Genomic DNA, 25,737 nt, shown 5'->3' with positions numbered 1-25,737 from the left:
GTAAGGTGGTAGTTTTCACTGAGCCCTTGGCTGGCCGCCAGCCTTCAGTTAGGTTGCATCTTCACTCCTAACTTCGGCAAACGCCTGTCCGTTCTCTCTAGAACCCCCACCCAGAGAACTGAGGCTATGGAAACATAACAGCGTTATGAACACCTGAATACGTGTTTTGTTTTGTTTTGTTTTTTCCTTGAGGAAGACACCAGGTAGAGATAACCACAAATACCGCTTACACAAATAAATCCGTCGCAGCTTGGACTTGGCTCCGGGAGGCCGGGCTTGCTACTCTGGAGCTTCCTCTGGTGGCACGACCTCCATCAGCATCTGAAGGTGCATGGTGACGGGCTCTGGAGCAAAAGCCAGTCAACAAGTGCAGTCAGAGGGGCGCAGAAATCTGGCTCCCGCCCCCTGGGGCCGTGTCCTCTGTTCAAGCTGCGCTCAGGGGTCAGGGGCCCGAGGGGCTCAGAACCATCCTGGGAGCCACAGTGGCTCTGTGGAGGTAAGTTACTTCCTGGAAAAGCATTGGGAACCTGCTATTTTATTGCTACCAAACACCGTCCTCTACAGGGAAGATCTGCAGGACTCGTGTGTACATATTTAACTACCACTGACCAAGAGTTGAATATGTGGCTGGAAGGCACCGGGCCTGCATCTTGCCTAAAATCCAGATAGTTTCTTCTTTCCACCTCCTCAAGCCCAGCTTCCTACCAGTTTTTGCAGGGAGCGGGTGGACTAAGTTTTCTAAAGCTCAGAGGTAAGCCCTGCTTTGTCCCTGTAGGTCGTAAGTCGTCCTGGCTAGATTCTCTGTCGGGACGATCAGATCTGAATTCATGCTCCGAGGCCTGGGGAAAACGGCTGTCCTCACAGTAACCACCGGACTTTCCTGTCTCTAGTCGTGTGCCTGCAGCCCTCTCTCAGCTTCGGGCTTCGATCAGAGGAAAGAGGTTGTGCGGTGGGGAGAGCTGCTTCCGGAAAGGAAAATGTCCCCGGTAGAAACAATAAAGCCGAATTTTGGGTTTGGTTTCACTTTGTTAACATGAAACAGATTCGCTCTTGCTGTAACACCTATGTCAGGTTTCCCAGGTGAGGCAGTGCCCGGGCTGGGGAGCGGCCCCTGGAAAGTCCAGGGTCAACCTCACCGCCTTGCAGTTGGGTTTTGCTTTCGTACCTCGTACGTCTCCCTGAGTCGCACGTACGGAAGTAAAACCAGATAGGAGTGCCTGCAGGGACGGCTGTGCTTCCCTGCTTTCCTGCTCGGACAAGCTGAGGGAGAAGGGGCCTGTTTTCGTCACATCTACTCTATGGATACTAGGTGGCTGTTGCATAGACCCGGAGTGAAACTGCACAGCCCAATTCCCGCCTTCTAGAAACAGTACAGGGAGCGGGGGACCGAGAAAGGGCTGTCAGAGGTAGAGGACCCTTGACAGGCGAGGGTGCTGGGGGCTGGCTCCCTGTGGTTGAATCTGCAGCACAGGATGTGACGCTGTGAGTGTCCCCCCCCCCCCAGGTGTGCTGTACGCAGAGGCCCCTTGATGTACTTGGTACCACGACTTTGTTTTTCCAAAGTGAAAGTGGTTAACGTAGCTACGCTTCCTAACAATTGCCCTAAAGCAGCTGAGGGGCCAGGATGGCTGAGTGGTGAGAGCTGTGGCTCTGGCATTGGAAGGCTCAGGCCCTCGTCCCGACTCTGTCACGTTCTGGGTGTCTCGGGGGTGCTGCTGAGCCTCAGATGGTGTCTGTGTATCAGACGAAAGAAAGTGGGGCTCTGGAGGTTGGATGCACAACGATGTGAATACACTTATCCGTACTGAAGCCTACACTTAAAAGACCGTTAGGATGGTCAGTGTTATGTGTACTTTACGGTGGAAAATAAGAACAGCAGATGGTGATGTCCCTTCCTGTTAACAGTAATTGAAGGGGACAAGGGACGAGGCCACGGGTGGACCCCAGAGGTGTCACACTGAGAGGATGAAATTTGCTAGCTGCCTGAGATCCTGCGATAAGAAAGTTGGTAGGACCAGGACAGGTGAGGTGCGGGACGCTGTGCCTGTCTGCGCCTCGCCAACAGCACGACAGTCCCCGTGTTGGTACTTACTTAAGATTTTCTGAGCCCATCCAAACTTATAGTGGACAAAAAGGAAGTAAAATATAAGGCCGCTCAGTATAAATAACACACAGTAGAGATATTCCCACGCGGGTTCGCTGATGATTGGGGCCAAAACCAAAAACACGGAGACGAGAGTCACCAAGATGGGGATGAAAATAGGCACCTGCAGGCGAGACAACATGGAGTCATGATTTGACCACGTGCACTCCTGTCCTTCCCGAAAGTTTTCATTCAAAACAAAACACTGAGTGGGAAAGAATGTAATGAACTCTGTGTGCCCCTCCTCCAATTTCAGTAATTTTAATTCCTCCCCCTCCCCCCCCCCTCCCTGAAAGTTCTCTGCACGCTGGTAGTTGGGTCTGGAGGCAAGAATACTTGGTCGTTGGAACGGCAGCGCTTCCTTTCCTAAACCCATCATGAGGCCCTTAATGTCTCATTGTCCCACTTCTGAATCGCCAGGGTCAGTCAGTGGCTTCAGGGGCAGGAGAGGAAGCCAGTGCCATTGGGTCTGGATTCCTCCATTTCTCCAGGGAACGGTTTTCTTTTAGTAGGAAATGGCGTTTAGAAACCATAATCTGGGGGGTTGGAGTACTCCTTGTTCTTTTACAGAGACAGAACATACTTTATTTTTCAAGAAAGGGAAAAATTCACAAGTTCACACTGCTATTTCCAATTCAAAGGTAAGATTTCATTTTTTCCTTACTTTAGACTTTTTCTTAACGCTTCTGAAAATCTTGTTTCTTAAATGGCTTTAGCATAGTTGCTTGCTTTGTCCTACAACGTGCCTGTAACTGTACCAGTCCTATCTTCAGACCACTACTGTAAGTGGTGCTATGAAGTGTAAGATGTCCTGTAGTTCTTTTTAACCTCAGAGTATAACCCACAGGGAGATTCATTCAAAATACCGCACTTAGTTTTCCTCCGGGTGCTTTTGTCATTTACTTGTCACAGAGTAAGGTTTCTTTATTTGTTTTCAGTTTTGAGGGATTTTTTTTCCCTTCTAAATTTTAAAATATTATAACTTAATGAAATAAGCCATACAGAGAAAGACAGACACCATATGTTTTCACTTTTATGTGGATCCTGAGAAACTTAACAGAAACCCATGGGGCAGGGGAAGGAAAAAAAAAAAAAAGAGGTTAGAGTGGGAGAGAGCCAAAGCATAAGAGACTCTTAAAAACTGAGAACAAACTGAGGGTTGATGGGGGGTGGGAGGGAGGGGAGGGTTGGTGATGGGTACTGAAGAGGGCATTTTTGGGGATGAGCACTGGGTGTTGTATGGAAACCACTTTGACAATAAATTTCATAAAAAAAACATAACTTAAAATTTCTTACCAGTTTTGCTTTATTCTTTCTTTCTTTTTTTTTTTTTTTTTTTTTTTTTTTTTTTTTTAAGATTTTAAGTAAGCTCTACGCCCAATGTGAGGCTTGAACTCATGACCCCAAGATCGGGAGTCACATGCTCCACTGACTGAGTCAGCCGGGTGCCCCTGACCTATTTCTTTTTGAAAATAAATAAACACACATAGAAGTGCAACCATACATGCACATGTTCATCTTCCACTGCCCCCAGATAAAAGATACCAAACATATAAACGATAGTTTTGCACTTTGCTTTTTTCTTTTCTTTTTTTTGAAGTTTACTTATTTATTTTGAGAGAGAGACTGTGAGTGGAGGAGGGGCAAAGAGGGGGAGAGCGAGAATCCCAAGCAGCCTCCGTGATGCCAACACAGAGCCCGACACGTAGCTCGAAATCACGAACTGTGAGATCGTGACCTGAGACTCACCCAGGGGGCGCCTGGGTGGCTCAGTCAGCTGAGCATCCAACTTCAGCTCAAGTCGCGATCTCGAGGTTCGTTGAGTACGAGCCCCGCGTGGGGCCCTGCACTGACAGCTCAGAGCCTGGAGCCTGCTTCAGGTTGTGTATCTCCCTTTCTCTCTGCCCCTCCCCTGCTTGTGCTCGGTGTGTGTCTCTCTCTCTCAAAAATAAATAAAAATAAACGACTGAGCCACCCAGGCGCCGCAGCACTTGGCTTTTTTTCTATTAATATGTTGCAGAGATAGGGCCATAGTAATACCATACTAATACCTAGTAAAAAATATCCGTTTTTTACTGCTGCATACCACTCTGGTTCGTGGAGGTGTCAAAATCTATTCAACCGGTCTCCCACTGATTGACTCCTGGGTTGTGCTGAACCTTTTGCCGCAGTAAGTAATCTTGTGTATATTTCATATTTTTGCCCATTTCACCTTGGGGTAGATTACTTCAAAATGGGGTGTCCGGATGAAAAGGTAAGTGCAAATGTGCTACACCACTTGTATGCCGGCAGCCGTGTGCGAGTGGGCTGCTCCCCGAGGAGTGTGGCCAGCGTGTGGGGTGTCTGCCCGACTGATGGGCAACCAGAGCTGTGGTCTGCGTTCTCTTACTGGCGGGAGGTGGAGCTGGTTGGGGTTCGTTTGCTTCATCTTTAAGTATCACTGTAGGTGCTCTCTGAACTGTCTTTTCGTATCTGTTGTTTGTTGATATGTTTTGTCCATTTCAGATGTGGGTGATTCCCGTCCCAATTGTAGGAACTCTTTAAATTAAGGGTATTAGCCCCCTTTCTTTTTGTGATATCAGTGCAGGTATTTTCCCCATCTGCTACGTATACGTGTTTTAAAATTCCCTCTCTTTTTTTCTTTTTTTTTTTTTAAATGTTTTTTTCAACGTTTTTTATTATTTACTTTTGGGACAGAGAGAGACAGAGCATGAACGGGGGAGGGGCAGAGAGAGAGGGAGACACAGAATCGGAAACAGGCTCCAGGCTCTGAGCCATCAGCCCAGAGCCTGACGCGGGGCTCGAACCCACGGACCGCGAGATCGTGACCTGGCTGAAGTCGGACGCTTAACCGACTGCGCCACCCAGGCGCCCCCCTTTTTTTCAATGCATACATTTTGATTTTGTTCGGGTTTTGTTTGTCCATTTTTCCCTTTTCATTTCTGGATTTTGAGTCCTAGGAAAGATTTCACCCATTCTTGGAAGACAAAGCAATTTCCATAATTTAGATTTTCTTCATGCATAGGCACCATTATGTTTAAATTTTAGAACCTTTATATTTCAATATCCTCTTCTCTGTTTTGCTGGCTGTTCATCTTGCTTCTTCAGTGTGACCTTTGTAATCAACTCCTCTAACTCTAGAAAAAAGATCTGATATATCATGGCCTCATTAAATGTCTAAGGGGCGCCTGGATGGCTCATTCGGTTGAGTGTCTGACTTTGGCTCAGGTCATGATCTTGCTTGCTTCCACGGGCTCGAGCCCCACATGGGGCTCTTGCGCTGACAGCTCGGAGCCTGGAGCCTGCTTCAGATTCTGTGTCTCCCTCTCTCTCTGCCCCTCCCCTGCTAGCACTCTGTCTTTCTGTCTCTCAAAATGTTAAAAAAAAAAAATTTTTTTTAATGTCTACATTAAAAAGCAGTGACATCTTTAGGATACTGATTTTTCCTAACTCAGAACACGTGTGAATTTTCCTTTGTTGAGGTGACCTTTTCCGTCTTTCAGAAGAGGCCTCCCCTCTGAGGTTACGACTTGGCACTCGCGAATTAATGTGTTTGGGGGAATGAAGTGCACTCATGATCTTTTAAGTGGATGCCATTTTTATAAAAAGGCTATTGATTTCAGTGTGTTTATTTTACGTCTCATTACTTGACCATATTTCCGTGTAGTTTTTTCTTTAATCCTTTTGGATTTTCCAGAGGCACGATGTGGTGTCTTGGGAAGGAGGAAGTCCGACACTTTAGAAAGGCTTTCCTAGCTCTGCCACTCCGAGTTGCCTTCTCGTCTCATTGCCTTGTTACTGTCTTCAAACTGAGCTAAATGACAGCAGACATGGAAGGCGCCTGTGCCTCACTTCAGCGGGGACCTCTGTAGTGTCTGTCACCTTCTCAATTAAAACAGCTGTTAGCATTTTGCCGAAGGGGTGTGTGTGTGTGTGTGTGTGTGTGTGTGTGTGTTCATGCTAAGGAAATAGTGATAAATTCCTGTTTTTTATCAGTAATGCATATTGAATCATGTCTGGTGAAATCTGTGAGAGGTGATTGTAGGGTTTTCCTCCATAGGTATATTAATATGATGAATTCTATCTACCCATGAACTAAATCCATATTTGATTTTTTTTTAATCTAAGATTTGTTTATTTTGAGAGAGAGAGCGAGAAAGCATGAGCACCAGCAGTGTAGGGGCAGAGGAAGAGAGGGAGAGACTCCCAAGCAGGCGCTGTGCTGCCAGTGCAAAGCCAGACACGGGGCTCAGTCTCACGAGCTGTGAGACCACGACCTGAGATGAAATCAAGAGTTGGACACTCAACCGACTCAGCCACCCTCCCCCCTTTTAATGTTTATGTGTTTTGGGAGAGAGTAGATTTTCTGATCTTTAGTTGTTCTTGCACAGACATGACTTAGTCATGGTATGCTATCTTTAAAAACAATTTTTTTTTTTTAACGTTTATTATTGAGAGACAGAGCATGAGCAGGGGAGGGGCAGAGAGGAGGAGACACAGAATCTGAAGTGGGCTCCAGGTTCTGAGCTGTCAGCACAGTGCCCAACGCGGGGCTCAAACTCACAAACCGCGAGATGATGACCTGAGCCGAAGTCAGATGCTTAACCGACTAAGCCACCCAGGCGCCTCACGATATATTATCTTTTTAACATAATTCTGTTCTATTTGTTAAACAGTTTTATTTAAGAATTTTAGGGACGCCTGTTGGTTAAGTGCCCGCCTTCAGCTCAGGTCACGACTTGACCCTCGTGGTTCGTGGGTTCGAGCCCCGCATCGGGCTCTGTGCTGACAGCTCAGAGCCCGGAGCCTGCTTCGGATTCTGTGTCTCCCTCTCTCTCTGCCCTTCCCCCGCTCACACTCTGTCTCTGTCTCTCAAAAATGAATTGATGTTAAAAAAAATTTTTTTTAAGATTTTAAGTAATCTCTATACCCAACATGGGGCTTGAATTTACAATCCCAAGATCAAGAGTGCAGGCTGTACTGACAGAGCCAGCCAGGTGCCCCTGTGGGTAACCTTTTAAAAAAATGAGGGCACAAACGCACAAATAAGAAACAAAAATGGGGAAATAATCTCCAGAACATGGGAATTTTTTTTTAATCATAAAACAAATTTGTACAACTCAGTGTAAATAAATTCAACGAAATGGACAATTTTCTAGGAAAATGTAAAGTTACTAAAACTAACCCCATCAGAATCAGAATTCTCAGGGAAATTCCAAAAACCAGATAATCCAATTAAAAATCTTAAAGTCTTTCATGTTTATTCATTCCTTCTACATTCTCGGTTTTCTTTGTTGTTCCTTCTCTTGCTTTTTGAGTTGCCTGTTTTCATGTTTATTGTTGTATTTAATGCAACGAAACTTTCTCAGAGCACCGATCCTAAGATTATGTCTTATTTTTATTGTCATTTTAAGGAAATTGTGTACTTTCATTTCCTATTTCCTGTTGGGTTGAAAAGTTTAATTTTTAAAGATTACTTTCCTGTGTCATTGCATTATAGAGAATGTGGTTTGCCCTTCTGATTTTTTCAAGGTTTCTTTGTGGCATCAAAGACTGTCAGTTTTCAGCCCTGTCCCATATGCACTTGAAAAGGTGTGTTTGCTATTTTGGGGCCTCACAGTCTGATATGGTCTCTGACATCTGCCTTGTTCTGCTGTTTAGGGCTTGTCACTTGTACCAGTGCAATGTCTGGGTCTGTCCGGGACTTAAGGGAGATGCGTGAAAAATGTGTTTTAATGTTTGTTTATTTTTAGGAGAGAGCATGAGCAGGGGAGGGGTGGAGAGAGAGGGAGACAGAGACTCTGAAGCAGGCTCCAGGCTCCGAGCTGTCAGCCCAGAGCTCAAACCCCCAAGCTGTGAGATCACACTTGGCTGAAGTCAGACGCTTAACTGACTGAGCCACCCAGGCGTCCCTGAAGGGAGCCACTTTAAAGTCTCCTGTTAGGGTGTGTGTCTGTGTCTAGCTGTACTTTCTGAGGTTGCCGCTTCATGAAAATGACTACCGTGTGATCTGGTGACTAGGTTTTCATACCTGTGATCTCTTTATTGTGGATTTTAGCCTTCAGCACCACTGAAGCACTTAGCATTACGAAGGACACTGAAGTGTGCTTTGGGCCTTGGTGCCTGTTTGCTGAGATCACAAATCTTGTTGTCTGTGTGTTTTCATTTGCTTGGTATTTCTTTGCTGATATCCTTTTAGTTTTTTCACAGTTTTGTAAACCTGCCTGAGAAATCTTTTTTTTTTTTTTTAATGTTTATGTATTTTTAGAGAGAAAAGGTGAGCAGGGGAGTGGCGGGGGGGAAGAGAACATCCCAAGCAGGCTCCGCACTGTCAGCACAGAGCCCGACTCGGATCTTGATCTCAGGAACCGTGAGATCAGGACCTGAGCCAGAATCAAGAGCCGGCCCCTGACTAAGCCACACAGGCGCTCTCTGAAAAGTCTTTTTCTTTTAATGGTTGATTTAAACTCATGTAAACTGAATAGATTAGCTTATTCATGTAACTGACAGGTTTGGGCTCCACATTGTTTTATATTCCTTTATGCAGACTGCTACTTACTGTCAGTTTTCTGCCCTTGAAGAGTGACATTCTGTGGGAAAACTCTCACCTGAGGCCTGTTTCTCTTATTTTAAACGGGGGAAAAAATACCACGTATCACAGGAAATGCCAGATTCCCAACCAGTGTCCTCAAATGTAACTAAAACACAGCAAATGCATATAAACACATGCATTACACCAGGAAGTAAACTGCTTTAAAAGTGATTTCCTGGTGACCAACCAGTGAATCTGGTTGTTAACAAGTGGTTACTGTTCACACAGTAACACGGTCTCCCAGCACCTGAGGGCACGTGACTCTCACTTTTCACTGTGCGAACACTCTCACTTTTCACTGTGCGAACACACGATTCTGACTTGTGTTGGACTTGGAGCGCAATTTGAAACTTTGCTCACACGTCTTGAAAACATCGCATTACATTTTGGGACTTAAATATTAATTTTCCTACATAACTAGCAGCTGGAAATGGGACTATTAAGAGATTTATAGATTCTAGAAAGTTTCGGGGTGTTAAAAACTTGTAATAAGCAAAAAAAAACAGAGTAACAGCAAACAACCCTAATACACCTCCTACCAAGAAAATGTTAACCAGGAAGATATTCTGATTTGTTTTAAGTCTTTCTAGAGAGGGTCTTTTACAATATGGTCTGTGTGTGTGTGTGTGTGTGTGTATTTTGGATATAACTTTTGGGATCTATAAATGCTGTTTTTGTTCCGACAGTTACCATTATAAATAGAAGATATCACACCGTACCCTCCTTACAATCTCTTTGTTCCATAGTGTCTATAATAAGCAGTAATGGAATTAGCTAGGGATTCTTCTCGTTCCTCCCCATGTCTAATTCCAGATGGCACCCCGGGGCAGTCTTGTTGGCGTGCTTTCCTTACCCGGCACGCTTTCATAGGCTTTCTCTTCCATCTTGCATCAAATTGTGAGGGCTTCATATTAGCATCCCTCTTTTGTCTCCCTGTCTGCCGTCACTGAGTCCAGTTCTGGGCCACAAACTTTTTGGTTTCTGAAGCTCGTTCTCTAGGTGGTTCCTCCCAAAGGTCTCATGCAACAGTCCATGCCTTGAGGTGTTTCATATTGGTAACTTTATTCTTTGAGGTCAGTTTGGATATAAAATCTTTGGCTAATATTTTCTCTCTCTGAACGCCATAAATTGGTTGCTCCACTGTCTCGGGATATGAAGTGTTGCTGATGAGAATTTTGGTGCCCGTATTAATTTCTTTCCTTTGTAAGTGGACTGGGGTGGGGGGAGGAAAGAGGAGGGGGAGTGGACACCCACAGCATGATCTTCTGGAGCTGCAGAGTTCAATCAGAATACATTTCCCGGTTGCCCCTTCTAGTTCTGAGTCGGTAAGTGATGTCATACGACTTCTGGTATGCTGATTCCAATCCCTTCCTCTCTCGGTCCCCCTTCTATTTTTCTGACCCTAATACACGTTCCTTGAATTACAGTTCTTAAGAATCCTGTTGCTTGGGGCACCTGGGTGGCTCAGTCGGTTAAGCATCCGCCTTTGGCTCAGGTCATGATCCCACAGTTTGTGAGTCTGAGCCCCCATCAGGCTCCCTGCTGTCAGCACAGAGTCCGCTTCAGATTCTCTCTGCCCCTCCCCCACTCTGTTGTGTGCCCTCTCAAAAATAAATCTAAAACAAATTTTAAAAAAGAATTCTGTTGCTTTTATTTCATTCATCAGGGACTCCAACTGTACGTGTGTTAGATCCTTTTTCCCCTACCTCCTTTGTTATTTTCTGCCAAATACCTTTTGTTTGAGGGATTTTGTACAGATGAAAAATCTGTTCCACCAGCAGACAGCCTCTGCTTTGCTGACCTGCCCGTTGCTCTCTTGTGCTATAGTCAATAAACTTCAATCTCCTTAAAAAAAAAAAAAAAATCTGTTCTACCATCATGATTTTGCTTGCCAGGTGACCTGATGGAAGTGGAAATGCCAAATTCCATGTCTCCGCTGACTTTAGAGACTTGGCCACAGGCAAGCTTCAGTGCCAGAAAGACCACCAGGCACACTTCTGAAACAACATCCTAAAGCTAAAGACATGATCCTGTTCTTGTCCTAGTTACTTAAGTCCTCAGCTTTCCTACCTTTTTTTTTTAAGAAGTTTTTTTTTTTTAACTTTTTTTTTTGAGAGCACAAGTTGGGGGGGAGGGCAGACAGAGAATCTGAAGCAGGCTCCAGGCTCTGAGCTGTCAGCACAGGGCCCGATGTGGGGCTCGAACCCACGAACTGTGAGATCGTGACCTGAGCCGAAGTTGGACACTTCACCAAGCCACCCAGGCGCCGCGCCCCCCCCCCCACCTTTTTCTTATATCTGCATTTGCTCTTATAAGAATTCAATCGTATTGTTGTTTCCAAAGCAAAACAAAAAGCCCCTAACATAAGCAAAACAAAATAAATTCTTCTTAGACCCACCTCGGGGAGCTGTGCAGGGAGGGAGCCCCAGACAGTTCGCAGATGTGGACTATTAGTGGCTGCCTGCACAGGAATGGGTCTGGGGCCAGAAATCAGGAGCAAACTCCACTCCGGTTGGAAATAGAAAGCATGCCCCTAGATTTTAAAGTGTAGTTACCTCTAATCCGTTTCAAGAAATCAAAGCCACTTGTGACATTTGAGGCAACGAAACTTACCTTGATAGGCCTTTCCAGGTCTTTCTTTGTAAACCTCATGACAACCAATCCCAGAATCGTCAGGCCATAAAACAGCCATGCAGCAAAACTGAAGTAATTGACCAATGAGTTTATGTCACCAGGGATGATATAAATAGTTGCTATGATGCCCTAGTGGAAAGAAGAGTGAATTCTTCGGTCACTTGTACATAAAAACATGGTCCCTGTCACTTCACAGGAGGCTAAGGAAGTCGTGCTTCCTGTGGATGGAAAGGTCTGCATGACAGAAACCTACATATCCCATATAGGTGGGGTTAAACTAGTCTTTGGCTGTGATGGGTGTTCTCCCCGAGGCCTGATGGAAAGAACTCGGTGAAGTTGCAGTTTCAAGCGGGGGGAGAACAAAACACACATGTTTATCACACCAGATTTCTTTAAAAATTTTTTTTCTTGATAAGATTTTACTTTTCTGAGTGATCTCTCTTCCCACTGTGGAGCTTGAACTCACAACTCCCAGATCAAGAGCCACAGGCTCTACCAGCTGAGCCAGCCAGGCACCTCTCCAGTGTTCTGATACGTTTTCCCACTGGAAAGTCTTTGCCAGGGGAAAGGGCCGGGGGCTGCAACACAGCCTTAGTCTGACCCCGCCCTGCCTTCGGCTGTGTGGCCTGGGCTTTGTGATTTGGGCCCTCTCCTCATCTTCAAAGCGTGTAGGCTTATGGAGAGCAATGTTCTCCGTAAGAGGTGGAAGGAGTCTGGCCCCGAGGCTGGGCTTGGATGGTCCATAGAGACCATAGGTACTAGAGACAGTTGCACAGGACCAGGGACTGTCCCCTACTGAGAAACTCCAATCAGAAGATGTCAGAGGGCTTCCTCTACTGCTCAACGATGCCATGCCGTCTAAATTCCTGGGTCATAACAAGAAGCAGTTACCAGGCACCTCATTAAATGCCTTATTCTCCTTCCCTGTAAGCTAGTGGGCTTTGGTATAGTTTGCTAGCAGGGATCCAGACATACAAATGTACCTGTAAGACTCACGGAGGGTACAAGGTTGGAAGAGTCCAACAGCGTCTCCTGGATCAACTCAGAAGGAGGAGCAGGCGTTGGGTAACTTGTTTCATATACCTGTTTCATGCTGAGGACTAACGGAACCTGGGCCTTTGGAAAACCACTGGGCTTAGCAATACTGATTTACTTCAGGGCCCCTCTGTCTTTAAGGGGGTGTTTTCATGGCGGAATTCATACTTACATAAAAGATGATGGCAGGGGCTGGAGTCAGGCGCCTGACGCTGATGTAGGAGAGCACTTTAAGCATGTGGCCTTCCCGGCCCGCCACGTACACAAGTCTGGAAAAGTGATAATACAGCACCCGTGGATGGGCGTGCAGACTGTCGTGCCATCACCGGGCTTCACTACCAAGGCCACGGAGAAAGGGACTGAATCAGAACCTGGTGCTGTCAGTGGGAGTCGGTCTCTAGGGGTGAGTCAGTTTGGGGGAAGTAGGTGAAGCGGTTAAGTGCTCCTGAGAGCAATGCATCCTGGTACCGTGGGTCACATGAATGGGGAAGAGCAGGGGGCTGCCCTGGGGGGAGACTCGACCTGCTCTGTGTCCTCAAAAGTTAGGCAAGAAGCAAATGGAAAAACCAGTCTAGGGGCAGTGGACCCCGGTGCTGAGAGCACCCGACAGAAGCAAACACAGGGGAGCCTGGCACTCCCTAAATCCAAGCTGTACAGAATTTCCATATTTCAAAACCTGAACCAAAACACGTTAAGGGTGGGTCAGCAGACTGCAAACAAGTAGCTTAGACTCCCCGCCCCCAAGAACTCCTGGTGATTCAGTAATCTGAAAGACGAGGTTTAAAATGTTGAAAAAAGGGGAAATGCCAAAAATTTCTAAAAAATACAAAATTACCATAATTTAAGAATCAACAACTGATATACGAGGTGCCAGTGAAAAAAATAAATTAGAAACCAGATCTGAGTTACGAAGTGTAGAGAAATGGAAAATGCAGACAGGAAATTAAGAAACAGGAAGAAGCCCAAATATATTAAACGGGGTAAGGCAAGCTCAAAGAAGGGTAGAGAGCTTTCATGGAATTGAAAAACAACTTTCAAATTAAATCCAGCTCTAGACAAAAAAAAAAAAAAAAAAAAAAAAAAAAAGCATACCCAGATACAAATATTATAGTGGAAGGAAAAAAATTTTTTAAGCTTCCAAATTTAAAAGATCAGCTACAAAATTAGGACACGCAAAATCATAACAGACGTGGAATGAGAATCTTTTTGGCGATGAGGGAAATTGGTTTTCGGATTCCTGTGCTGTGTAGCTAAACTACCATTCAAGACGACTGACTTAGTAAGTACATGTGTAGGTAAACAATAACTACGGCACATTTTCTGCTCTCCGTTCCTCATTGGAAACTTCAGAAGTCTCCTCCAACAAACAAACAGGGACTGAACTCAGAAGGAGTTGATTGAAGAAGCAACGTTAAGGAAACAGCAGTAAAACACATTGGTATGTATGTGAGTGACGAGGGAGACAAAGGCAAGAGAAACGTCGCTGCAATGAAATCTCCTTACGGCTTGCAGCCCATCGATACACACCACCGATAGAAACGTGCAGCGTGTGACCCTCCTCGAGGAACTCGTGGCTGCCTTAGTGCCTTCACGTTGATGTTCGATTAAAGACTAAAAGTCACCTTATCTTAACAGCAGCTAGCCCCTCAAGGTCCTGAAAGCCTTGCTTCCAAATTCCTTTGAAACTTGCTTAAAAACTCTCACAACCCCGGTGCAGCTCTTTCTGCCTTGGGTCCTGTCCCCGTGCTTTAATAAAATCACCTTTTTGCACCAAACGCGTTTCAAGAATTCTTTCTCAGCCATTTGCTCACGAACCCCATCATAAGTATTGTATTTTTAATTTTTGTCCTGCACATGGCAGGTTGACAGACGAGGTGTAGCTCACCTACTGGACGATGTGAAAGGGAGAGCCCTCGCGGGAGAGGGGAGAGAACAGAGAGGCTAGTAGACTCTTAGGTGTTCGAGTTCAATTTGCTGGGTAATTGCTAAAAGAATAGAAATACAACTGCCACCTCAGCAGAAGAAAAAAACGACAATTTGATGGATAATCAGAATATGATTTTTTTTTAAAGCCAGAAAACCCCACGATACTTGGAGATTAGTCCCACTGCAATAGTAACCACGTCAACTGTGACCAGAGGCCGCTGGCCTGGCCCGAGATGCCCCCGGGGGGGCTTGTTGAAAGAGACAAGCCAGAGCCGCTGAGTGTGGAAGATACAAGGGTTGGGGGATGTGTTACCAAAAGCAGCATCCTAAAGCTTGCAGCGACCGCAGTATCAGTATCGGACAACACAGAACGTAAGGCAAAAAGAGTTTTCTCTGAAAACGGAAGCCGTCTACCCAGAAACTACAAAAAACAGGAGCCCTTGAGAGAGAAGGCCAAACTTGACAAATCCCCCGAGAGCAGAAGATTCGAACAGTCAAGGCACAAGCTTGATGATGATATAAAAAATCGAGACGGCGGGAACACAATACACCTTATTTTGCAGACCCTGGGAAGCATTTATAAAAACTGCAGTAAGCTGCTTAAAGCTTCCGAAGAAGTGAGGTCATAAAGATCCCACACTCTGACAACAATACGATAAAATCGCAAGTCAGGAATACAAAGGCCAAAGGGCCCTGTCTATTAAAAGTACGTATTTGAACTTTGAAAACGACATAAACAGGGCGTCGGATTAGTTCCCAGAACAAGCCAGTCAACCTGGGATTAAAGGAGTCGCCAGATGGAAGGAGACAGACAGGTGGCGCTGTGACCTCACGCTGTAAACCCCTCCGTGCTTAACAGCCCTCCGTAAATTCCAAGTGCTCAGAACGCAAGCAGGACTTTTGGAACTGGAGACCATCATTGCAAGTGTGGCTGGAAGGCTGAGCAGGCAAGGAGGAGTGGAGCACTGACATGGGAGCACTGGTTCTCCCCAGTGTTGTGTGGCCGGAGCTGGGAAGCGTCTGCACGCGGTGATAGCCCAGGACAGGGCCCATGGGTGATATGGAGTGAACCCGGCATGCTGGGCATAGCGGTATCATTCAAACCAGTAGGGGAAAGGACGGACTATCAACAGGATCTGGGACAACAGGTAGAGGTTGGGGGCGGGGGGAGGAGTGAGATTTAAGCCTCATATCAAAATACATTCCAGATTGATCAAAGAGCTAAAGTAAAATACTGGAAGAAAACACGGGTAGGTGTTATTGAAAGGCGAAAAGTTTGTCTATGTGAGATAGGAAACTCAGAAACCAGGAAGCAAAAATCTTAGATTTGACCCCACAATAAATTCTCTCCAACAGAATTCAATACAACACAAGTCCCAGGCCACCCCCAAGCTGCACAGGCACATGAATGATACAGAATTAACTCAAAATGGATCACAAACCTAAATGTGAGGGCTACGCCTATAGAATATAGAACTTCTAGGGTAAAACAAAAGAAAAAAATCTTTGTGACTTTGGCTTGCGCAAAGGCTCTTAGATATGGCAACAAAAGCGTGACACACGAACGGTGACAAACTGGGCTTTGTCAAAGTTAAAAACGTACATTTCAAAAACACCATTAAGAAAGAGAAGTTGGGGAGCCTGGGTGGCTCAGTGGGTTAAGCGTTGGACTTTTGATTTCAGCTCAGGTTATGATCCCATAGTTTGTGAGATCAAACCTTCCATAGGGCTCTGTGCTGACAGTGCGGACGGAGCCTGCTTGGGGTTCTCCCTCTCTCTCCCTCTGCCCCTGCCTCTCCCCAGCTCATGTGCATGGGTGTGTGCACGCGCTCTCTCTCTCTCTCTCTCTCTCTCTCAAAATAAACATTAAAAAAAAATGACAAGCCACAGACTGGGAGAAAATATGTGTAAGTCAGATACCTGATAAAGGACTTGTATCCATAATATATAAAGAATTCTTACAACTCAATAAGATGACAAATGGCCCAATTTAAAAAGTGTACAAAAGGGGCACCTGAGTGGCTCGGTTAGTTAAGCGTCTGACATCAGCTCAGGTCATGATCTCACGGTTTGTGGGTTTGAGCCCCATGTCGGGCTCTGTGCTGACAGCTCAGAGCCTGGAGCCTGCCTCAGATTCTGTGTCTCCCTCTCTCTCTGCCCCTTCCCCACTCACAATCTGTCACTGTCTGTCTCAAAAATAAACATTGAAAACATAAAAAATAAAAATTGGACAAAAGATTTGAATAGATATTTCATCAGAAGATACATGAATGGCTAATCACATAAAAAGATGCTCAGTATCATTAGTAATTAAGGAAATGCAGTTAAAACCACAATGACATAATATCCACTAAAAAGACTGTAATTAAAAAGACAACACCAAGTGTTAGTGAGGATGTAGAGAAACTGGAATGCTCACGTATTGCTAATAGAAATTAAAACGAGACAACCAACTTGGAAAACAGTTAAGCCATTTCTGTAAAAGCTGATCGCAGATCTACTACATGAGCCCGCAGTTCTAGTCCTGGGAATCTAAGAGAAATGAAAACATATGTCCACACAAACCCATGTGTGAATTCATAGCAGCACTGTTCATGATAGCCCAGACTCGAAGCAATGCAAACCTCCATCTACCCGTGAATGGATAAACAAACTGTGGTATGTCCAGACAGTGGCATAGGATTCAGCAGGTGAAAGGAACGAGCAGGTATATGCTATGCCATGGATGAGCCTCAAAACTAATATGCTGAGTGAAAGAAAGCCAGAGGCAAATGGCATATTGTATCACTCCATTTAAGTGAACTGTCTAGAAAATGCAAAGTTATAGACACAGGGGCGGGTCAGTGCTAGTCTAGGGCTGGAGGTGGGAGCAGGGATTAACGGTAATTAGGCTGGAGTGAACTTTTGGTGTGATGGAAATGTTCTAGAATTGAACTGTGAGGACATTTGCACAGCTTAATAAATGTACTAAAATCATTGAATTGTGTAATTACAAAGTGAGTTTATGGGATTTAAACCTCAGTGGAGCTACTGAAATTATGTTTCTCAATATTAGCAGCAAACTCTCAGAAACTGAAAAAAAGTTTTTAAATACCATTTACAAGAGCGCAAAAAAATGAAATATTTTGAGGTGAATCTGAAAGAATATATGCAAAAGCCACATACTCTCAAAACTACTCAAAAACTATTGAAACAACTGTATTTGAAAAAAATTGAGACCTAAATAAAGGGAGCGGGTCCTTGCCCCTAGATTAAGAAAAATCAATACCATTAAAATGGCGGCCCTCTCCAAACTGATCTGCAGGTTCCACGCAGCCCTGATCAAAGTCCTTGAGGGCCTTTTTGTAGAAATTGACAAGTAGATTCTAAAATTCCTATAGAAATGCAAAGAATCCAGAAGAGCCGAACGCTTTTGAAGAACGAATGTTGCTGGACCAGCGCAACCCGTGCTTTGACGGCGGCTTCAGAAGAAAGGTTTCGTGGCATAGAGTGTGTAAGCACAGAAACTTTGGCGATTCCACTCTAAGGAAATCTATCCATTCAGAACACTGGACACTGGGGCAGAGACGTGTTCCAGAATGTTCCCTGCGTCAGTGTTTGTGACCACCACCCCCGCTCAGCCCGTGAGCCGAGGTTAAGTTGTGCCACATCGCAAAATGGAATACAACACCGCTGTTAACTCTCTCTAGACCAGGAGGGTCCAGGGGATTGGCAGGGGCTGGTGAGCTATGCCTGCTTGTGTGGATACAGTTTGGGCAGAACAGAACCCCAGCTCTTAGCCTTCGAGCTACACTGGCAGAGTTGAGTAGTGACAAAGGTGGCCTGAAAGCCTAAGCTGGGACTACCTGATCTAGGTTATGTGTATGTTCACATGGGAAGATGTTCAAGAAATATTTTTAGGTGAAAGACGGGGCGAGGTGAAAAGTAGCCCCAGCGTGCCTGTCACCCTGTGTCCCCAAACTGCCTGGTGAAGTTGGCAACATTGCTCCCCGCCGACAAGGAAGCCCGGGCCTCGCTTCAGTGGGGCCACCGGGTCCAGTGCCAGTGTGCAAGCTCGGCCAAGCTTTTTGCTCCCTTTCTAGGACTTTGGGTTTTCTTTTCTCTTTTTTTCTTTTTTTTTTTTAGGCTTCTACTCAAATTCCAGTTAGACTTTGTGTTTTCTGTTATGCCATGATGTGTTAGCCTGGCAGAGCCCTAAGGACTTTCACCCTGGGTCTTGTTTTCCTCAAGTGTGGAATGGGCCCTGCTGCCACCGCCACCACCACCCCCCCCCCACCGCCCCAGGGTGAGTGCTGGGGTCCCCTACCTGCCTGCCGTAAAGCAAGTCCCGTTGGCAGCACCAATGGTGGAAAAGGCCACGAACAGCGGAACCACCCAAGAGGCCGGGTAGAGAACGCGGTCGCCGAACGTCTGCAGAGAGAAGCAGAGGAGTCCTGAGGTCTCGCACAGCCCCCAGGAGCCATGGGTCCCAAGGAAGCTGCTGGGCTCTCCCCGGGGGGCCCAGGCCCCCACCCCTGGGTGGGCACTGGCTCTGAATCCCTCTGGGAGAGGAGAAAGTAGAGAACCTCTCCGGAAGAAAACGACTTATTCTTCCCCACCCCCACCTCCTGAACTGTAGCGGAGCTGATGATACTCCATCCTTGGCCCTCCGTCCGTCGTGTTCATGTTTTCTGGGTGATCTCCGGGGCTACGCGTTCCCGGTAACCTACATCCCTTAGAAATGCCTGCCAAGGGGGCGCCTGGGTGGCTCAGTCGGTTAAGCGTCCGACTTCAGCTCAGGTCACGATCTCGCGGTCCGTGAGTTCGAGCCCCGCGTCGGGCTCTGGGCTGATGGCTCAGAGCCTGGAGCCTGTTTCCGATTCTGTGTCTTCCTCTCTCTCTGCCCCTCCCCCGTTCATGCTCTGTCTCTCTGTCTCAAAAATAAATAAACGTTAAAAAAATTTAAAAAAAAATGCCTGCCAAGGTTGGGATGGGAGGAGACTTGTTTTGCCCTCCCAGGACTCTGTTAGAACACGGTCTTTCCCCTTCCTGGTGCACAGGTGGTGCCACAAGGTTGTCATGAAAGGTTGGCTGGCAACTGGGTGCATGCTAGCCCTTTGATCTCACTCCAGTGCCCTTCTGTGCATCCCCTCGCTCTATCAAATCTGTGGACCAAGGCCCAGACTTTGCAGAGAATAACTGCGCAGAGCCTTGATCAACCTCTGCCGGATTCCCCTGTCAGGAAGTTATCCTGAATAGAATGCTGTGTAAACTGTATGGAGTCAGCTCTTTGTTTTGGGATGCTTTACTGTCCCCCACCGTCTAACACTGAGTAACAGAAGTCTCCTCTCCACTCCTCCCTGTCCTAATTCTTTGTCCCAGTTTCCTTCCAACACCGTGGCCCCTCACCAAAGTCAAGGGGTCAAGGAATTGACCACCTTGCTCAGCACGACCCTGTTCTCCCTGCACCTCAGCCACCTGTCCTGGTGGTCAGTGACCTCATCATAACCAAGATGGCGTCTGCTCCCTGTCTCTGTTTCCAGTTCATTTCCTGTCCCACCCCAGCTCCACAAGGCCTCAGGCATGTGGGGCCCTCCCCACCTTTTCTGCGGACCTTCACACCCATCCCCCTTGTCATCGAGACCCTCCTTGACCAGCTTAACTTGCAGTCTGTTGTTCTGATTCCCTCCTTCCGTCCCTCCCTTGCGCTTTCTCACACACATGTGTGTCTGTCAAAACCCCAACCCCGGGGAAATCCGGCCCTGCTCCACCCGCCCTCAGTGCGTGTGCCCAGGTCACAGACAGAAGCTTCCACCTGCCCGCGGCCTTCCATGGCATTGGGTCTTTGCTGCTGTCCCTAACAGCTATCCCTCCCTCCGCCCATGTCCTAGACGATTATTTCCCTCATCTCGAGCGGGTATCTCAGCTTCCCACAGACCCCAGCACCCTCCCCACAGATTCCGGGTCCTCACCACGGCCACCGCCTGGGACTGCAGGAGCTCGGTAGGAGTCATCACGGTGAAGTAGGAAACGTTCATGAGGATGTAGCAGCCTGTCACCAGTGGGATCCCGATGATGATGGCCAAGGGCAGGTTTCTGGGGGGGCGGGGCGAGGGGCAGGGATCCAGGGTCAGACGGAGCATCCCGTGACAGCCTCACAAGACTGTTGTCTCTGTCCAGTCCTTTCTTCCCACCCACCCAGCTGGCCATCCACTTCTCCCTGTAGTGGGCTGGGGTCACTGCTGCCTCCGGAGGCCCACCCACAAGCAGGGGCTGTGGGACATGACATTTTCAAATGAGAAAGAACCCTCCCACTCTCAGACTCCAGGGTGGGGAGGTCAAACTGTTCATAAAGCAAAATAAGCCCAGGATAAAGTTGGGGTTCATTCATCCTCTCTGCTACGATTCCACTTTCCCACAGCAAAACCGAGCTCTGATGAGCGGATATACATGAGCTTATAAGGAACAATTCGCAGTATGGAAGGGGGTCCACGTGGTGCTTGGGGAAGGGAAACGTGCTTGCTGGCCCACCGTCTCCTGCCTGACTCAGTTCTCCTACCTGAAAGGGTTTCTAAGTTCTTCCGTGATGTAATTGAGTTGATTCCTAGAGAAAGAAAAGGCACACAAGTAACATAACTTCAACTTTCTTTGCTAAGGTTGTGAAACACAAAGTAAAGGTTGGCCTCATTGAAGACCCTCCACCACAGAGAAAATTCTCCTGCAGGAATCCAGGGTAATGTCATTTGGAGAAAGCCCCACGATGGTGGGGCTCCCAACGTCTGCACGTCTGTCAGTGATAAGTCTTTGCCCTCTGTGGGAATCATGGAAGTTTTCAAGAATTACTGGGGAGGCACGAGTCCCCAGGCTGCTTTGAAAAACTGTTAGTGTCACTGTCTGGAAGGAGAATGAAATCTGCTTTGTACGAGGGAAGGAGCAGCGTCCTGGGGGGCCACGCTTCTTCCTCACGGAACATAAACAGAATCTCGTCGACTACACCTAGCATTTCCCAGGGTGCAATGGAAGTGCCTCTGAGAACTGGTGCCTCATCGAGTGCCTGGGCAGCTCTGACGGCCTCCAATTCGGCTGAGCCTGTCTGTGTCCAGTGAAGCTTCTAGCTCAGGCCTGCTGCGGGGCTGGGAAAGGGTTCGGGGTTTCAGCATCTGTGGGGTCCGAGGAGAACAGAAGCGGGGGGGTGGGTGCTGAACCAAATGGAGACGTGGAGGTGAACTTTAGGGTCCCCCCCGCAAGCCCGAGGAAGGGGAGGTCCTTGCCTTCCCTGGTTTCAGCATCGTACCTGAGAAATCCCAACCAGATGGGGGGCACCTTACCATCCATCGTACGCCCAGAGTCCATTATAAAATGCCAGACTGATGGCTCCCACAGACAGTTTTGTGCCCTCAAAAGAATTCTCAAAATTCCTTGTGTTCCCTGTAATTAAGTCAGACAGTGGATTGTGGGTGTCAGAGGACCACACTGGGATCCTGCCTCATCTCCGTGGGACAGAAGGACAGGAATTGTGGCCTCAGGTTATCAGACAGACTCTGAAAAGCAGAGAAACCACAGATACTTCCTGCTGAACTCCTGCCAGGCTTTCTGAGACACAAGCCTCAGAGCACAACCTCCGAGTGGCACCCACCCTCCCCTCCAGCCGCCGGTCACCTTGGGCCAGGAGGACCAGCCCGCTGATGATGATGATGGCCACGATCACCAGCTTGGCCCCCGTGAACACGTTCTGGACGTAGCTCCCCAGCCGCACGCTCAGCGAGTTCACCGTGGTGATGAGCACTGGAAGGGGCCAGAGTGGGGGCGATGTCGTGCGTCCCTGGGCTCAACACCTCCCTCCTTTCCCGGGGGCCTGAGAGGGTCTCCTGCCCCCGATCCTGTCCTCTCCACTGCCTCATTCATCAGGTGTGCCCGGCGAGGACCCCTGAGTCCCACGACATGGAGAAGCAGCCAGTCCCCAGGTGAGTGCTGCCTTGAGGGACGATCGCCCACCGCCAGGGCTTTGGGCCCCCACCAGACCCTGCCCTGCTTCTCGCCAGTGCCTCCAGGCCCACCGGCCTTCTTCTGGGCATGGTGGAGCCAAGGCCTGCCTCCCCACGTCCCCTGTGCCGGGTCTTTCCTGACCCCAGCCCGGAGCGTCACACTCGGGTACTCACAGATGGCAGCGGCAGCCAGGCATTTCACGACAACCGGAGGGGGATTGCAGCCCGAATAGAAGGGCGCACAGACGTACTCCGAAAAGCTGAGGCAGATGATGGCAAAGGATGTGGGCTTTATGACGAACAGGCTGGTCCAGGAGAAGAGGTAGGCAGGGATGGGCCCGAAGGCCTCCATCAGGTAAGGGTACTCGCCCCCCGACTTGGTGATCATCGTGCCAAGCTCTGCAAAGCACAGGGCACCTGGAACACAGAGAGGGGGTCCCCTCAGGCCCCTGGTGAGGAGTGGCCCTGGTCACCCCCTCCCTCTGGGCCACGCCCACGCGGGCCACCATGGCCCTCTCCGCAGACCGCCCTGAGTTCTGGCCATTGCTCATTCCAGAGCAGCCCAATTTACACCTGGTTGCCCGCGGGTGTCGAAAGGAACCCCTGGCAACAGCAAGGCCAGGACACAGATTGTGCTCACACAGCCCGCGCCCACCTTCCACAGGGAGAGCTCGCCAGGGAGGGGCGTCTTTGTTACCCAGTGTTGCGAGGACCCCACAGGCCGCCCATATGATGAGACAGGGCCCCACGGTTTCCGTGTTGCTGAGCACAGACTTGGGGGAGATGAAGATCCCAGAGCCGATGATGGTGCCCACGATGATGCAGATGCCGCTGAGCAGGCCCACCTTGGATGTGGGGGAGGGGGAGCATTAGTGCCACCACCCAGGACGCCACGCGGCCCGAGACAGCAGCCCTCAGCCCTCTCCCCCCTCCCCTCCCTCAGTGCAGCCGGCACAGCCCAGGTGAAGGCGCTTCTGGCCTGTGCTGTTGCAGCAAAACACCAGGCTTCACTTACATCAGGTCCATGCATCCTCACCACGGCCTCATGACCCCATTTGACAGAGGAGAAAATAGAGGCACAGAAAGGTCACGTGACTGTCCAGGGGTATACAGCCAGAGTGGGTAGACCCGGCTCAGGTTCCAGTCTCCCAACCTCTACTCTTATTGACCAAGGGGCCCAGACGGTGAAGGCTGATTTAGCAAACAGTGAAATCAGGGCTGGGGGTCCTGACCAGGGGCCCTGGCCTCTCGGGAGCAGAGGTGGGGACAGGTGGGAGAAACCCAGGCCTCTAGGCACAGAAACATCTGGGGGCTGTGAACTTTCTCTGATGCTGTTTTGCAGGGTATGAGCTTCCTAGCGACAAGCCCCGCTTCGGACACGTCCCGTGGAATCCTATTCCTATGAAATTTAAGAACAGGCAAAACTAACCTATGGGAATAGAAACTCAGGGCTGGGGTGGGGAGTCCACCTGGAAAGGGACAAGAGGGAGCTTTCTAGGGTGAGGAGTTTGTCAATACCCATCAGACTGAACACTGAAGATCTGCACATCATGTACGGAATTACGCGGGTTGAGTCCAGTGAACGCGGAAGCCCCCGGCCGCGGTTTGCCAGCAAGGGTCACACGCAATTGGGGAGGGGCCCGGGAGCAGGGTCAGCTCCTGTGCTGGCCTCGGGGCCGGGGTGCACTAGCGGGTTGGTCTCGGCTTTTCTCCTCTAATGGCCCATGTGGCTGACCAGCCCAGAGGCCCTCAGCGTTCACCCCGAAGCTGCCTGAGTTTAGGAATGACTTGAGGACCACCTGGAGTTAGTTCTGTGCTGTTCGGTGGGCAGGAACATGCATTAGCCACTCCTAGGGACCCCAGCTCCCAGGCCAACCCACAGTCGAGTGGTGCTGTCCCCCAAATCCCTCCTCCATCCCCTCTGCCATCAGGCATGGGAGCTCTTGGAGGCTCCGCCCAGAGCTCAGGCCACTAGTTGGGCCCTCAAAGCCATTCTGATCTTGTTCTGGAACTCTCCTTCCTCATCCTGTGAGTTTGAAGCTGTCCTTCCACACCCATCCACCTGCATCGAGCTCCGTTCTGTCTCCACTCCCCCCTCCCCACAAAGCTCCCCTTCCCTGCAGCTCAATTGCCAGCCCCATGTGACACTGACCCCCTCTAGGGCGCAGGCACCTCCGATTCCAGCCATTACTACATACATTCCGTCTCAGAGGGCTCATCCATGTCAGACCCACGTCACACTCACCATCCCTGCTAGACTCACTAAAGCGGAATGAGTTTCCCATCACTGAAGGAATACGAGGGACACACAAGGGGCAGATTCTTGGTAAAGACACTATAGAGGGGATCCCAACATCAGAAGGTCCTGTCTGACCACGGGCCCCGCGCGCCCGGAGGCCATCGGTCTGGGCAAACACCAGCCCCTCCAGGTACTTGCCAGGTACACAGAAGCACATGCGTTAACCTCGCAAAAAAAATGCTAAGTTCACTGGCCAGAGGGAGAGAGGTACGTCCAAAGAACTGCTCACTTAGAGATGTGCTTTACAACGCGGATCAGCAGGGACTTTACCGGGGCCCCTTCTTGCTGTCCTTGACCTGGGAAGGGCCGGTGCCCAGGGACCAAGCTTACCTCCTTCTGGAGACTCGTGGTCTTGGGCTCCTTACTCTGGATACTCCGGATGGACTTCTCATCTTCTCTCCGATTCCTCAGGCTTGTCTCCTCCATGTTCCCCTCCTGCCAGTTCTAGGACAGCTGCAAGGAGGACATGGGCCTCGACTCAGCAGATGCTGTAGTGGACAGGATGCAGACACGGGCTCAGCGAGGGCTCTCCTTCGCAGCCCTCCGGGCCCGTGGGGCCTGACTCCAAAAGCAGATGAGTAGCTACTGTTTTAGGGTAGACTTGCTCAGTCCCAGGGGGTTTACACCCCACCCTGACTGCTGTTGACGCTGCGGGGAAGGGGGGTCCCGGGCTCTTTTCCAAGGCCCCCCGCCCCCACCGGTCAGCTCCTGCTCGTCAACAAAGATGCACTCAAAAGTCATTCCACCTCCAGCTTCTTTTTTCCAAAAGTAAAAAGAAGTATTTTAGAACATACTGGAATACACTCAGTGGCATCAATGGCGAGGAATGACCGCTTTCCTCGTAGTTGTTGCCCAAGAGTAGAGGCGCCTCGGGCAGGCCAAGGGGATGCTTTTCATTGAGTGAGACCGGGCATGGAATGCTGAGGAGATTCGGCTCGAGTCATTTCCTGTCCCCTTTCTCCAAATAAAGTCCCTCTCAGCCTCTGGCCAGGAGAGTAGGGAACCTTCCCATCGCCCTTCGGGCCTTACCTTCCTGACCTCGCAGAGTCCAGGAGCCACCCAGCGAGGCTGGCGGCTGCGTCTGCACTGTAGCGCCCTAGGAATGGCCATGTCTTGTGCCCAGGAGTGGAGGAAGCCAGAAGGT

The 25,737-nt window shown here is 48.8% G+C and overlaps 1 protein-coding gene across 7 annotated transcripts in view; it reads right to left on the bottom strand.

Annotated features, from left to right (window-relative positions):
• The window catches only part of SLC7A9 (solute carrier family 7 member 9), a 27,770-nt gene extending 2,033 nt beyond the window's left edge, over positions 1-25,737 (bottom strand). For 2 of the 7 annotated variants that reach the window (XM_040446246.1, XM_040446245.1), the window contains exons 1-13: positions 25,623-25,737; positions 24,924-25,081; positions 22,992-23,139; positions 22,469-22,711; positions 21,969-22,094; positions 21,638-21,737; positions 20,869-20,913; positions 20,282-20,405; positions 18,637-18,740; positions 12,577-12,673; positions 11,349-11,498; positions 2,093-2,267; positions 231-344 (exon numbers count right to left, since the gene is read on the bottom strand). In XM_040446246.1, the coding sequence (XP_040302180.1) occupies positions 280-344; positions 2,093-2,267; positions 11,349-11,498; positions 12,577-12,673; positions 18,637-18,740; positions 20,282-20,405; positions 20,869-20,913; positions 21,638-21,737; positions 21,969-22,094; positions 22,469-22,711; positions 22,992-23,139; positions 24,924-25,019 (1,473 nt within the window). In that variant the 5' untranslated portion in view covers positions 25,020-25,081; positions 25,623-25,737 and the 3' untranslated portion in view covers positions 231-279. Of the gene's footprint in view, positions 1-182; positions 345-2,092; positions 2,268-11,348; positions 11,499-12,576; positions 12,674-18,636; positions 18,741-20,281; positions 20,406-20,868; positions 20,914-21,637; positions 21,738-21,968; positions 22,095-22,468; positions 22,712-22,991; positions 23,140-24,923; positions 25,082-25,387; positions 25,569-25,622 lie in introns of those variants that run through there. The other 5 variants (XM_040446247.1, XM_040446241.1, XM_040446244.1 and 2 more) reach the window with 5 other exon arrangements.

This window comes from Herpailurus yagouaroundi, unplaced genomic scaffold (assembly GCF_014898765.1).
Source record: "Herpailurus yagouaroundi ecotype Mexico unplaced genomic scaffold, PumYag 194, whole genome shotgun sequence".
NCBI classification, from domain to species: domain Eukaryota; kingdom Metazoa; phylum Chordata; class Mammalia; order Carnivora; family Felidae; genus Herpailurus; species Herpailurus yagouaroundi.
The sequence above is the reverse complement of the archived record's forward strand: the minus strand, read 5'-3'. Positions and strand labels throughout refer to the sequence as shown.